The 14,866-nt window shown below is 40.9% G+C and overlaps 1 protein-coding gene across 3 annotated transcripts in view; it reads right to left on the bottom strand.

The window, feature by feature from the left end:
- The window catches only part of POLR3D (RNA polymerase III subunit D), a 244,833-nt gene that overhangs the window by 197,838 nt on the left and 32,129 nt on the right, over positions 1 to 14,866 (bottom strand). For all 3 annotated transcript variants that reach the window (XM_069617751.1, XM_069617753.1, XM_069617752.1), the window contains exon 2: positions 4,698 to 4,875. In XM_069617751.1, coding sequence (XP_069473852.1) covers positions 4,698 to 4,862 — 165 coding nt within the window. In that variant the 5' untranslated portion in view covers positions 4,863 to 4,875. The remainder of the gene's footprint in view (positions 1 to 4,697; positions 4,876 to 14,866) is intronic.

Below are 14,866 nucleotides of genomic sequence, written 5' to 3'. Positions count from 1 at the left end.
GAACTTATCTGTCTCCTCCAATACTGTAGGCTCGGGGTGGTCTTTGTGAGTTGAAAGGATTCCCGTATGTCAGAATTCAGGGCTGACTCAATTTAAAGTTGTTTACAGTCACAATTGCATCTTTTCATGTGCCTTTTCCTGTTCCCCTTGATTTTACATTTCCCCCAAAACACAGAAGCATAAAATATGTATTTATTGAAACTGCGGTTCTTTCTCTTCAGATTAAGCGGTTCCTCATTTTAACAAACGTTGCAGGTTATTTTCTGTTACTTGAAACGCTAATCTCAAGCCGTGTCAATTATTGTTTTGAGTGTCTACAAAACATTTAACATTGTGTTTGTCCGTGTGTGTTTTTCCCAAATGCTGTACGCAGGCCGCAGCTTAAATATTGTTTTTAAAACAATGCCTTGAATCAGACTTCCCTATATTGTCGCTTTGCAGTAAATGAGGTACATGTGATTAGTACTACTAAGGAAGAGTTTGTCTAACAAAGTAAAAAAAGTTAAGTAATGTTAAATTATCGGAATCAATATCCATATTCCCAGTATCTGAAGGAGCAGTCGACTAACAGGAAGAGAAAGTGATGAACTGTTATACATTGTAGATTGATGCATTTATCCTTAATAGGACTGGCGAAAAGGGTTCTCTATCAAATCCCAGAAAGAAGCCTGACATTGAGGGAACTAATGTACTGGTGCCCAACATCTCAAAAGAAGAGGCTAGACGGAGAAGCCAGGTATTGTGAGAGCTGAAGAGTTTATAACCAATAACTCAGAAGGACACTGAATACTCTAAGCTTCTAGAACATGATGGGAGCCTAAAACCCAAAGTCTTCGAACCCATTGGGAAAGGAAAGGCTTTCAAACATGGTGGACACTACTCTGGGAACTCAATTCCAAGTTCCCACATCCAATAGAAATAAAGACTTTAACAAGTTGCTGAACCATGATACAGACCATCCAACAACTTAGAAATAGAAAACTTTTAAAACCCTCAGGCCTTGTCAGACGTGGTCCTTGTGTATATGTACAAGTACACCAATAAATGGTTTCCAATAATCATTAATAGTACAACCAGTTAGACTCATCTACTCAGCATTGAATCCCCTGTACTGAAACCTTTGCAGTAGAGATATCCGCAAATAAAAGGGTCAATTCCATGATCAAAAATGAGTGATGTGGTGATCTCATTATTGTTGACTGCACTATTCCAGAGCAACATTACATATCTTGACAGTTCAATCAACAATGTCCTCCAGGTTTTCCTCTTCGCTCTGGGAATGCATAAAGGTATCTAGTTAATTCAGAGGGACCAGGATTCACTAAACCGAGGACCGGCTTGGATTTTATAAACAAGGTGCTGTATGCATCTGTGCTAACATTTCGTTCACATTGCAGTTTTTAATTTCTTGATGAGGTTTACCTTGCCCAGTTATCAAATGCAATATCTAGCTCACTCAATTAGCGAAGGAGAGGAATAAAACACCATACATTTCAGGGTTTGTTGGTGCTCTGACGGACATCAAATACATTAAAATACCCAATCATTTAAATGTTCCTTAAAGTGTGCAATATACTTTAATTCATAGGGTTTCTACTCTGCCCTTCACTTACCTCAGCAAAAGCAGGAGGTTCGACGAGATGTGTATTTTCTTGATATGGCTTGTAGACGAGCTCAAAATCGCTGACTGATGGATTGTAGACTAGTTCAAGTTCTCTTAGCCATGGCTGGTTGGCAAGTTCAGCTTCACTGTTGATAGACTCTCCTTTCACCTGCAATGGTTTACTGACCACCTCAAGTGCCCTTTGCCAATGTTCATCGATCAGCTCTATATCCCTTGCCCATGGTTTGATAATCTGTTCAATGTCCCCTTGCTTTGGTTTTCTGACCACCTCAAGTTCCCCATGCCACATGTTTTTGGCAAGCTCGAGTGGTATGCGAGCCAGCTCAATTTCATTGGTGCACACATTGCTGGCTACCTCAATGTCTTCTTGCCATGCCAACTCTGGTGCACTTTGCAAGGATTTATCAACCAGCTCAGGCTCTCCTTGCCATGATTTCTCAGCTAGATCAAGTGTCCGGTCATATTTTCTCTTCTGAATGGCAAGTTGCTTTTCATAATGCTCGATTTGTTTTTCTAAACTAGCAATTTCTCTCACAAGTTCCAGTCTCTTTGGTTCAAACTTAACTTTAATTTGTTCTAGTTCTAAATCTGCTTTGTCAATCTCTCGTTGTGCTGTGGCATGCAGAATTGGATGGATGGTGGTGATCCATGAAAGGCCTCTTCTACCAAACATTCGGACATCCTCTTCAGGTTTGGGGTTACTGGCCAGGTTCTTAGTATTGGTTTGTGCCCTTTCACCAGTTAGCTTACTGTTGAAATTTAAACCTCCAACTAGGTGCCTCTCTTTCTGCAACTGACACAAATCACTTGCTTCACACAACATGTTCCAGCTGTCTCAACAGGTACTTACATTCGCAACAAAATGCTTTAATTGATGACCATAACACTATTGATAAAAAGTGGGTTTGGGAAACGAAAATAATGGAACAAAAATATCTGAGTGTAGGCCAAGTAACATTCTCGGTTTGTGGCTATCTGTACACCGTTCTGCACCTCCCCCCACGCATCCAAGCCAGTATTTCAGTCCCCGCAGAAATAGTTATAAAAATATGCAACAAAACATTGGCACTCTCTCCATACCTTGGAAATGCACTTAAAATGTATATTAAGTTCAAAACAAGTCAAAATGATTTATTCAGAAATGTTTGGGAGTCAAATATTGGGTGCTTTCAAAAAGGGACACCTGAGCATGAGTTAGCATAGGCATAGCTTAACACAGGATTTAGGAGAAGTCTGATTCAGGGTAGGGCTGTCTTAAAAAGGGACATATAGTTTTTGTATTTTCTTCCCAACTACCTTTTGCCTTTGTTGCACTTTATTTTTCTGTGCACAGACATGTTCTCATACTTAATCCTGGGCATGCAATAGTAGTAGTGATATTAAAAGTACTACTACCAATAGTACCACTACAATTTGCAGTAGGAGCATCACTACCAGCAGCAGTAATATTACTGCTACTACCAGAAGTACCTTTAGTAACAAACGTAGTTCTACTACAACCAGTAGTGATAATACTGCTAGTACTATTGAAAGTCTACTTCTGAAGCCATCAATAGGACCAATACTGCTGTTACTACTAGTAGTAGTGAGAGTTTATACTACTAGAACCCATCGTAGCAGTACTACCAGTAGATTTAGTAGTACTAACACTTGTGGTGATAAAACTACCTTCACTACTAGTAGTGCTACCAGTAGCCACAATCACTAATAATACTATTAGTGATAACAGTTGTAGTAGTAGCAGCAGTATAAATATTTCTGTTGCTACTACTACCACCACCACTTCTAGTAGTAGAATGCTATTACAAATACCAGTATTATGTTCTGGTGGTGATGCTGGTAACGGTAGCACTCCTGCTACTAACAGTATGGCTACTGGTAATAACAGTAGTGCTAATTATGTCAATAGTCTTAGTAATTGTAGTAGTAGTACTGCTCTAGGTATTAGTAATGTTACTACTATTACTGCTGCTGGTAATGGAGCTGTTATTACTGGTAATGGTAGTGGTTATATTACGATTGCTGGTAATAGTAGTAACACATATTACTAAAAGTACCCCTTACTGGTTGTAGAGCTACTACTGCTGGTCACAGTGGTAGTTCCGTTTGTAGTCGTACTACAACTATAGTTGGGACAGGATTAGTAGGTAAGTAAACTTGTTGGAATAATGGGAAAAAGAAAATCCAACCTTTTACTATGTCCTGTTGATGCCTTAATTGATCTACAGACTGCACCTTATCTTCGGAGGACACTTCCTCGTTAAGAACTTTAAAGCAGTTCACAAAATGGAAGCGAACTGAATGAAGGAAATGATTACAAAGCTGCTGGAAATATCTATGAGAACGTGTTTTCCCCATTGGCAAACAGGCAGAAGATAAAATATTAAGCGTTAGGAACAACCAGTTTATTTTTCTAAAAACTGTATGTCGCTTTTAATGCATTGGTCTGAACAAGGTTATGGGCTGGCAAGTTCTTCACACACAGGCCACTTGGCTATTTCGATAACAATAATGAGAGCACTGCACCATCCAGTTTTCACCAACTGAAAATGGAGGCATGTTGCTTGAAGTGGCAGTGATTTTCCACTAAGGAAAGGGATTAACATCAAGTCCTTCCTGTTCCGCTCATTCAGATTATGAATGAGTCATTTGGGATTGGTCTAGATTTAGGAAAGAGAGAGCCAATTCAGCACCTACTCCTATTTTAGAGTAAAAAAGGTCATAGCAACCTATTCAATCAATACAGACTATATGAAATCTTGGGACAGAACGTTTACCCGACGTAGATACAAACTACTTCATTTATTATATTTGAAAGTGGGGTAAGAGACAGATCATATCTGGAGCAACCCCAGCTTGTAAGAAACCCTCAGATCCCAGGATTGCTCTACAGACAGCCAAGTGAGAATCTGCTTTGCAGATATGCAACAAAATCAATGTGTGCTGACCTACCCCATCCCATACATGAGACTTGAATGACTCGCCAGAAAAGGATGCAGGCCTGGATCCATACAGGTATATGCATATCTGTCAACTATGTTTTTTATGGCTAAGATTAGATGTGGAGCATTACCTTTTTCACTCCTCCAAGAGTGAGGTCCCTGGAACGGATGGAGGGCAGGCGTCCAGGAGTGATTGGGGCTGAAGGTCTGCGTCCTATTAGTCCACGACCTCCTGGGATGGCAGGTCGGGCACCGCCAGATGCACTGGCCTCATTGGCTGAACCTCCGTCAGACATACTTTCTTCTTAACTGGAATAGAGAAAATCATTTGATCTAAGGGTATGGGAAAATAATTAATTCTTTGAAACCCCAATGTTGACGCATTACCATTCCCCAGCATAAAGGTTGAGACTTTCGAAAAGGCCCATAGAATCCTAGATTACAGAATGTGGTCACTGGATGAATTGTCTGAATTATTCTTGGTGACAGTCAGCAAGCAAGGCCAAATGCATTCCCTTACTTTCACACCCGACAAGCTCTTTCACCAACATAATTATTGTTAATATGAGAAGGTGAGCACAAGAGATCTGTGTGTATTTAAAAACAACTCCAAATGCATTAAATGCTTCACATTGAAAATGAATAGAACAAAGTTGGATAAAGAATTTGTATTTATAGAGCACTTACGCCTAAGTGCGGAACAAAAGAACAAGGCGGTAAACATTTCAGGAGTACAAATAGAAAATGACAATAAAAATCACAAAGTAACGGAGAGAGGAGACAGAAGAAAGGTTTTCAGTCTAGAGTGGAAGACAGGCAGGGTGGAAGAAGAGCAAATTTGGTAAGTTAGGGAGTTCCAATACTTTAGAGTGAGGAGTGCATAGGATTGAAAATAGGAAGTAGCACAGGGAGATTTAGGCACGGCAAGAAGAAACACAGACTGAGCAAGGAGAACGGGCGGGGAATAGAAAGGGATGAGAGAGTAGGGATGGGGTGAGAAAGATCACAGAGAGATTTGAAAACAATACATAAGAAGCTAAAAAGAAGGCAAGATTCAAAAAGGAAGCCAAGACAGCAAGAGGAGAGTAGAAGAAATGGAGGAACGGGGAGGAAGGGAGAGAAGGATGCAAATAGACAGGTGGTAGACAGAGCGGGTAGGTGGAGTGGATAAGCAGGAAAACCAAACAAAAAGGGAAGAACAGCAGAAAAGATGAGAAGATGAAAGCAGAAATGTAGTAGCAGACAAGGACAAAAGAGGACAAATCTTACGGATATTAAGTGAAACAATCAAAAATTCGGGCTCCTGGTATGGAACCTATTCTACCCAGGAGGATTAACTGAAGAACAAAGCACACAAGTGAATAGGTTCAAGAACACTTTGCTCATACAAACGAAATCCCACTGTTTTTTATAAACTCTGCAGTTTCTTAAAGAAGAAAAAAAAAATACTCATGAGAGTTGTATCATAGAGAAAAATCTCTCGAACAAAAGTTTTTTTTATATATGTTGGAACTGTGTGAATCAAGAACATAAAAGCACAATTCCAGGAGAAATCAGACATCAAAAATGGTTTGTTAGACCACAACAGAACAAACAAGGATATGTTTTCAACACATTGGACCAAAACCTTTTTTGGACAAAATCTAGGACAGTGTGTATATAACAAACCCAACCTCTGTCAGGGTTTGTCAGAAATGCACAATTCAATAGTGTGAAGTTACAAAGCAAGATTCTTAAAACAACATAAAACAATTGCAGGGATACAGATAGAAATTTGCATATGTGGACAGCAATAAATATGCTCTAATTTCAGGGAAGTAGTGCGTCTACACCAGGTGTTTCGGCCGTTTGGAGTTGGGCTAGATGAGCCTCATCATTCATATGGCCATCATCAGGACGGGTTCTGTGAAAAATGACGTCTGTTGCTGCAGGGGAGGGAGACCACAATCAGACGTATGTATGAGCAAAATAATGATTTAGAATGAATGAATCAGAGAGTTGTGTAATCAGTGGGATTGAACACACACAGCTTACCTATGGGGTAAATTCACAGGCACTGTATAAGAGATCTGCTAACCGCATTTGCTGGTCTCTAGGTGATCCTGTTATGCAAAACAGAAAAGTAGGGGGGGGAAGTTAAAAAACCTTCCACTATCATGTACAAAATTGTTTTAAATGTACATAATATTCTAAAATGAAGTGTCTTACCTCTCACCGGAGATATCTAGGTAAGGAGGTCAACTGTGGTATCTCAAAAACGATCGGCCGTTGGGTGCACGGCTATAAAGTAAATAGAAAGACACAGTGAGCGTCCAGGTGTAGCGGATCCTCATGCCCGTCTAGACTGGAGACTGTGGCAGCAAAATTACCTTGGATCGTGTATCAAGCAAGGCTGTTGATCTGCAGGAAAAACAGCGGACAGCGTCTCCTCGAGTTGCTGAGTCACTGGGGAGAGCCGGCAGCAAAGCGTTAGTAACGCTGTTGCCAGGGCTGCGTGGGTGTTTTATATGGCGGCCATCTTAGAATCAGGCTGGGATCGAGCGGACGAGAAGATTAGTGTCTTACGCTCGATCCGGTGGGGTATGATAGCGCAAAAACAAATAGAGGTGCGCCAGATGTTCAAGTGTTTATGAAAAAGTAATTTAGGGGGTAAAATTAACCTAACGGTTGCCATGGCAACCATAGGCAACGTGTAATACCCAAAGGGGGGTCAAGTATCAAGAGAGTAATGTTGACAAACCATGGGCAAGCAATTAAGCAGCAAATATTAACGCATTGTGACAGTGGTGCATACCTTGAACACATAGTACGCTAAATGCATACAAATGCATGGATCGATGAATGCATACATATTTACATGATCCACACAAAAAGTTATAATGGCTGATGGAATACCTATATCCTATAGGGAGACTACATGCATGGTTCAAACCGACAATGCAAATCACATTTATGGAGCAGGGTGAATTAATGCTCAAAAAACATTTCGAAACAACATTGCAATGGAACATCAAAACATGAATCTGAAATTACAGAAAGGACTTCCATTCTACTGAAACATTTAAACCAGCATGTACGGTGTTTAGTCTATGAACCCATCGTTGTTCTAACTGGGTGAGTGTTTTGTTCAAATCCCCTCCCCGTCTAGCTGGTTTTACTTTTTGGAGGACAAACCAATTTAGATCAGTGTGCCTGTGGTTTTTGCTAGTAAAATGTTCTACTAAGGGCTTGTCTGCTACCCTATTTCTGATACAGGAAAGGTGTTCCGAGATACGCATTTTGATTGCACGTATGGTCTTGCCTAGATACAGGAGCTTACATGGGCATTGTATTATGTATATAACACCCTTGGTGTTACAGTTGGTACAATCATTCATTGTCCATTGCACCTTGTCGTGTTCAAAGGATTTCTTTTGCAGGGTCAGTGGGCAGGCCACACAGTGGTCGCATTTATGGTGTCCAGAGATTGGGGGTAGATCCCAGAGTGTATGCTGAGGTTTCGCGGATGGCTCTATGAAGGTGTGAACAAGAGCATCTCTTAGGTTCCTGTTTTTCTTAATTGCGAAACAAGGCACATTTTGCAGAGTTCCAGGGTGGGTTACCAGGTGCCAATTCTTCTTAATAGTTTTTTGGATCAGAAGACTAAGAGGCCCAAAAGTGGTAACACATATTAGTCTTCCTGAGTCTTTCTTTGGTTTATTGGCCAGACAGATCTCTCTCGGGGTGTATCTTGCTCTTTTCTTAGCTTGGTTAACGGCTTTCTTTGGGTAGCCTCTTTCAGCGAGTCGTTGGGTCAATCCTTCCGCATGAAGATGGAACTTTTCAAGGTCGGAACAATTTCTACGGATACGCAAGAACTATCCATAGGGTAAATTGTACTTGAGACCCATCGGGTGATAACTTACGAAGTGCAATAGACTATTATGGTCTGTTGGTTTTCGAAAGAGCTCAGTTTTTAATCGGTCTCCAGTCTTATAGATATGGAGATCAAGATCAAGGAAATCTATTTGGTGGTGATCCCAATGCATCGTAAACTTGATGTGGGCGTTTCTCAAATTTATCCAGGAGTGAAATTCTTGTAGTTCTAAAGGTTTACCCTGCCAGACGATGATTACATCGTCAATATATCTCTTCCATAGAGCGATGTTACCTAGGAAAGGGTTCTCTGGTGTAAAAACATAGTTTTCTTCGTACCTAGACATGAATAAATTAGCAATATCTGGGGCGAAGGTGGCGCCCATGCTTACACCCTTTACTTGCTTGTAAATCTGATTCTGGAACAGAAAGAAATTCTCTGACATAGCCAATCTCGTGCACTCAAGGATGAAGTTAGTAGGGGTGGAATCTTGGTCTGTTCTGGCGTTCAAAAAATCTTGTATCGCTTCGAGGCCTTTTTTTTGGGGTATAGATGTATATAAAGCCTCAACGTCCATTGTGACAAGCAGGCTATCGGTGGTGAGGACGATGTCATCAAGTAGATTGATTGTACTGGTGGTGTCCTACAAGAACTACAAGAATTTCACTCCTGGATAAATTTGAGAAACACCCACATCAAGTTTACGATGCATTGGGATCACAACCAAATAGATTTCCTTGATCTCCATATCTATAAGACTGGAGACCGATTAGAAACTGAGCTCTTTCGAAAACCAACAGACCGAATAGTCTATTGCACTTCACAAGTTATCACCCGATGGGTCTCAAGTACTATTTACCCTATGGACAGTTCTTGCGTATCCGTAGAAATTGTTCCGACCTTGAAAAGTTCCATCTTCATGCGGAAGGATTGACCCAACGACTCGCTGAAAGAGGCTACCCAAAGAAAGCCGTTAAGATAAGCTAAGAAAAGAGCAAGATACACCCCGAGAGAGATCTGTCTGGGCAATAAACCAAAGAAAGACTTAGGAAGACTGGTATGTGTTACCACTTTTGGGCCTCTTAGTCTTCTGATCCAAAAAACTATTAAGAAGAATTTGCACCTGGTAACCCACCCCGGAACTCTGCAAAATGTGCCTTGTATCGCTTTTAAAAAAAACAGGAACCTAAGAGATGCTCTTGTTCACACCTTCATAGAGCCACCCGCGAAACCTCAGCATACACTCTGGGATCTACGCCCAATCTCTGGACACCATAAATGCAGCCACTATGTGGCCTGCCCACTGACCCTGCAAATGAAATCCTTTGAACATGACAAGGTGCAATGGACAATGAATGATTTTACCAACTGTAACACCAAGGGTGTTATATACATAATACAATGCCCATGTAAGCTCCTGTATGTAAGCAAGACCATGCGTGCAATCAAAATGCGTATCTCGGAACACCGTTCCTGTATCAGAAATAGGGTAGCAGACAAGCCCTTAGTAGAACATTTTACTAGCAAAAACCACAGGCACACTGATCTAAGTTGGTTTGTCCTCCAAAAAGTAAAACCAGCTAGACGGGGAGGGGATTTGAACAAAACACTCACCCAGTTAGAACAACGATGGGTTCATAGACTAAACACCGTACATGCTGGTTTAAATGTTTCAGTAGAATGGAAGTCCTTTCTGTAATTTCAGATTCATGTTTTGATGTTCCATTGCAATGTTGTTTCGAAATGTTTTTTGAGCATTAATTCACCCTGCTCCATAAATGTGTTTTGCATTGTCGGTTTGAACCATGCATGTACTCTCCCTATAGGATATAGGTATTCCATCAGCCATTATAACTTTTTGTGTGGATCATGTAAATATGTATGCATTCATCGATCCATGCATTTGTATGCATTTAGCGTACTATGTGTTCAAGGTATGCACCACTGTCACAATGCGTTAATTTTTGCTGCTTAATTGCTTTCCCATGGTTTGTCAACGTTACTCTCTTGATACTTGACCCCCCTTTGGGTATTACACGTTGCCTATGGTTGCCATGGCAACTGTTAGGTTAATTTTAGCCCCTAAATTACTTGTTCATAAACACTTGAACATTTGGCGCACCTCTATTTGTTTTTGCGCTATCATACCCCACCGGATCGAGCGTAAGACACTAATCTTCTCGTACGCTCGATCCCAGCCTGATTCTAAGATGGCCGCCATATAAAACACCCACGCAGCCCTGGCAACAGCGTTACTAACGCTTTGCTGCCGGCTCTCCCCAGTGACTCAGCAACTCGAGGAGACGCTGTCCGCTGTTTTTCCTGCAGATCAACAGCCCTGCTTGATACACAATCCAAGGTAATTTTGCAGCCACAGTCTCCAGTCTAGACGGGCATGAGGATCCGCTATACCTGGACGCTCACTGTGTCTTTCTATTTACTTTATAGCCGTGCACCCAACGGCCGATCGTTTTTGAGATTCCAGAGTTCACCTCCTTACCTAGATATCTCCGGTGAGAGGTAAGACACTTCATTTTAGAATATTATGTACATTTAAAACAATTTTGTACATGATAGTGGAACGTTTGTTAACTCGCCCCCCCTACTTTTCTGTTTTGCATAACAGGATCACCTAGAGACCAGCCAATGCGGCTAGCAGATCTCTTATACAGTGCCTGTGAATTTACCCCATAGTTAAGCTGTGTGTGTTCAAACCCACTGATTACACAACTCTCTGATTCATTCATTCTAAATCATTATTTTGCTCATACATACGTCTGATTGTGGTCTCCCTCCCCTGCAGCAACAGACGTCATTTTTCACAGAACCCGTCCTGATGATGGCCATATGAATGATGAGGCTCATCTAGCCCAACTCCAAACGGCCGAAACACCTCGTGTAGACGCACTACTTCCCTGAAATTACAGCATATTTATTGCTGTCCACATATGCAAATTTCTATCTGTGTCCCTGCAATTGTTTTATGTTGTTTTAAGAATCTTGCTTTGTAACTTCACACTATTGAATTGTGCATTTCTGACAAACCCTGACAGAGGTTGGGTTTGTTATATACACACTGTCCTTGATTTTGTCCAAAAAAGGTTTTGGTCCAATGTGTTGAAAACATATCCTTGTTTGTTCTGTTGTGGTCTAACAACCCATTTTTGATGTCTGATTTGTCCTGGAATTGTGCTTTTATGTTCTTGATTCACACAGTTCCAACAAATATAAAAAAAACTTTTGTTCGAGAGATTCTTCTCTATGATACAACTCTCATGAGTATTTTCTTTTTTTTTTTCTTCTTTAAGAAACTGCAGAGTTTATAAAAAAACTGGGATTTCGTGTGTATGAGCAAAGTGTTCTTGAACCTATTCACTTGTGTGCTTTGTTCTTCTATTAAGTGAAATAGACATATGCAGACAGTACGATTAATGTGTAGAGAAAAGGAGAGAGGAGAATCGAAAGTTGTGCCTAGATTGTGAGCAGAATCAGAGAAGATAAACAGAATGAAGGACAGAATCAGAAAAGCCTAGTGAAGAAAGAGCAAAGAAGAGTGGGGTGCTCAACAGTGTCAAATGCTGCAAAGAGATAGAGTAGGATGAAAATAGATTTTCTAGCAGCGAGAATAGAATTAGTGGCCTAAATTAAAGCGGTTTCAGTACGGTGCATAAAACAGAAACCAGATTAAGGGGAATGAGGGAACAACACATTCAAGAAGTTTAGTAAGAAAACGAAGAAGAACAATAGGGCGATAGAGGGGAGAGATGGGTCTAGAGGGCTGTATAATTGTGTGATTAAAAATATAAAGTAGAGGAGGAAAGAAGAGTTGACAAAAGAAAAAAGATATGGATGAATAGATGGATACCATTTGGGCATAAGAGGTGAGGGCAACGGAGCATCAGGGGAAGCAGTAGGGCGAAGACTGGAGAGAATCATAGCAGTATCAGAAACGTAAAGTGGGACAAATAAGGGAGTAGAGCAATAGATGAAACAAAGGAAGGGGGGGAAGAGGACAAGGAAGTGTGCAGGTGCAAAATCTTGAAGGAGAAGAAGTGGGAGAAGTATAGTTTTTGACTTAAAGGAAAATAGTTCTGGCCTATTATGAGGATTTCAGACCTTCCTCAGAGATGCTAGAACCAGAAGGGCATAGCAATTCTGACAAACAGATGCAAATTAGAGGTTTGATTTGGTTCAGCTGGAGGAAGAAGGGCTTCTTAAGAGTCATCAAAACATCTAACCACCTGGTATTGAGGTCAGAGTTTACGAAGTCTCAGACGTCTGAAGGAAAAGTGATAGAAGAAGTCAAACAAATGGGTAGGGGGCTTGCACAGACTCCTCCATTAAACTTCCAAGTAACAAATGAATGACCAAAAACTACACATATTACAAAAGGGCAATGAGAGGGGGCATATGATGAACTTGCTTGATGCAGTACAGCCAGGCTGGTCTAGGAAGTAAAAGGTCATAAGATTACCTAAAAGTACCAGCGAGAAGGGGCAAGCTAGATATTGATAGGAGAAGAGATGAGGCATGACAGAGAAGATATAAACAAGGATGCAGAATAGGGAAGTGCCTTTAGTTTGAAGGAGCCATAGACTATTTTGCTCATTAGTAACAGGGATTGAGAGTAGGTATCCTAGTGGTTACTCCTGGATGCAAAAACAGACCTAGGGCATATATGTGTTAGAGAATCTTTTGTGATGTATGAAGCAACACTCAAAATCGCTTGAGTAAACGGAGAAACAACAACAAATGAATCACTATATTCATTTAATATACAAATATAAGAAAGTATTAATGTCTAGGGGTATCATATATAAAAACCTAATCTTATTCAACAACAATTAAGTGAATATTTTATTGCATTCCACCCAACCTATAAAGTGACTAGTGTAATTTGAAAGATCACAAAACTTAATATTTTTCAAAATACTATCACTACATATAATCGATGACAAAGAACCACATCAATAATACCACATAAAAACATATACAGAAATTGGTACAGAAGAGAAAGTTAATTAACAGTGTAATTCACTCAATATAGTTGCCTTGATTAAAACAAAAAAATGTTACAATCTACAAAAATACAACACTCTCAAAAACCACAATACACTGAGTTACATAAACATGCATAATAAACCCAACATGTTTCATTCCTCCAAACAATTAAATTATTCTTGGGAAATTCTTCAGGGGTGAGATACGTCTGTTCTCATATATGGAGTACCAGTCCCTAAAATATCTAGACCGCTCTCACACAGATGCTTATTAGTAGACTCAGTTGACCTCCGACTGAATGCCATTTTTTTGTGCCATAAACCTGGTGCTGGAAGCTGAATTATTTTGCACATGGGTATGGAACAATGCTATAGTATGTATTCTGTTATCTTGCTTTGGCATCAATACGTTGCTATTGTGCTCCATAAGAAACGTGTGCATTGCACCATGCACAATGCTCTGATCTAGCACCAGAAGACATCTGGCTTATCTTATTAAAATATTTTTGCCCGCACTCCAGTAACGAAATCAACTGTCCAATCAGAACGAGAGAAGTGAAAAGAATTTACATGACAAAGGAAGATATTTGTTAGCAACTTTATGTATGTTTGCACATGATAACCACATACACAGACCGAGAGGGCCCCTTGGCCTTTCATAAGATTCAGCCCCCTTCCCTTTTTCCCCCCGATTGATTCCCCCCTCCCATTTGAAACCACTCCATCCATGCACAACTTCTTTTCATGGACCAGCCTGTAGAAAGAGTGCCACTTACCTGGGTCTGTGCGCCTGGGCGGGGGAGGTCTATATTGTACTCTAAGAAAGGGGACCAGGTCTCAGTAAATCGGTATAGCATCTTGTCCTTGGCTGCCATGACCTTTTCCCCCTGCTTGGATGTCCCATATTTACGAACACCATTGGGGGATGTGGGAGCCTTTCCGTGTCTTCCAGGCCTGTGCTAGGATAATCTTTGCTGCTAATAGGAGTTGGGTGATTAGCTTGGCTTTCCTCCCGCTTTCGGGTACAGACTCGGGACCGGCACCCCTACCAATACCTCTTCCGGCTTTAAGGGAAGCCAAACCTACATTATCCCTTCTATCGCCTCTACCACCTTCCCCCAGAAGGCTTGTGCCCGAGAGCACTCCCACCATCACATGTGGAAGAGTGTGTCCGTAGCCCCACATTCCCACCAAGATGCTGGATCTACCGTGCTCTGAATCTTGCTCAGTTTAGCAGGCGGGGGAGAGTGGTACGTTGACTTGAAAACGCACTCCTTATTAGTTAGGAGTGATTGCGTGACCAAATGCCCATCCAAGTCTGATCGTCCATAGAGTGGCCCAAGTCCCTTTCCCATTGTGCCATGTACTGGAAGGAACTCATGGTGGCAACAGTAAAGACAGACACAAGTCATCACAGTTCAAGGATGTTTATTAAACTGTATAA

The sequence above is a fragment of the Ambystoma mexicanum genome, chromosome 10, assembly GCF_040938575.1.
Source record: "Ambystoma mexicanum isolate Mex_15411 chromosome 10, UKY_AmexF1_1, whole genome shotgun sequence".
NCBI classification, from domain to species: domain Eukaryota; kingdom Metazoa; phylum Chordata; class Amphibia; order Caudata; family Ambystomatidae; genus Ambystoma; species Ambystoma mexicanum.
This window is presented reverse-complemented; position numbering and strand designations above follow the sequence as displayed.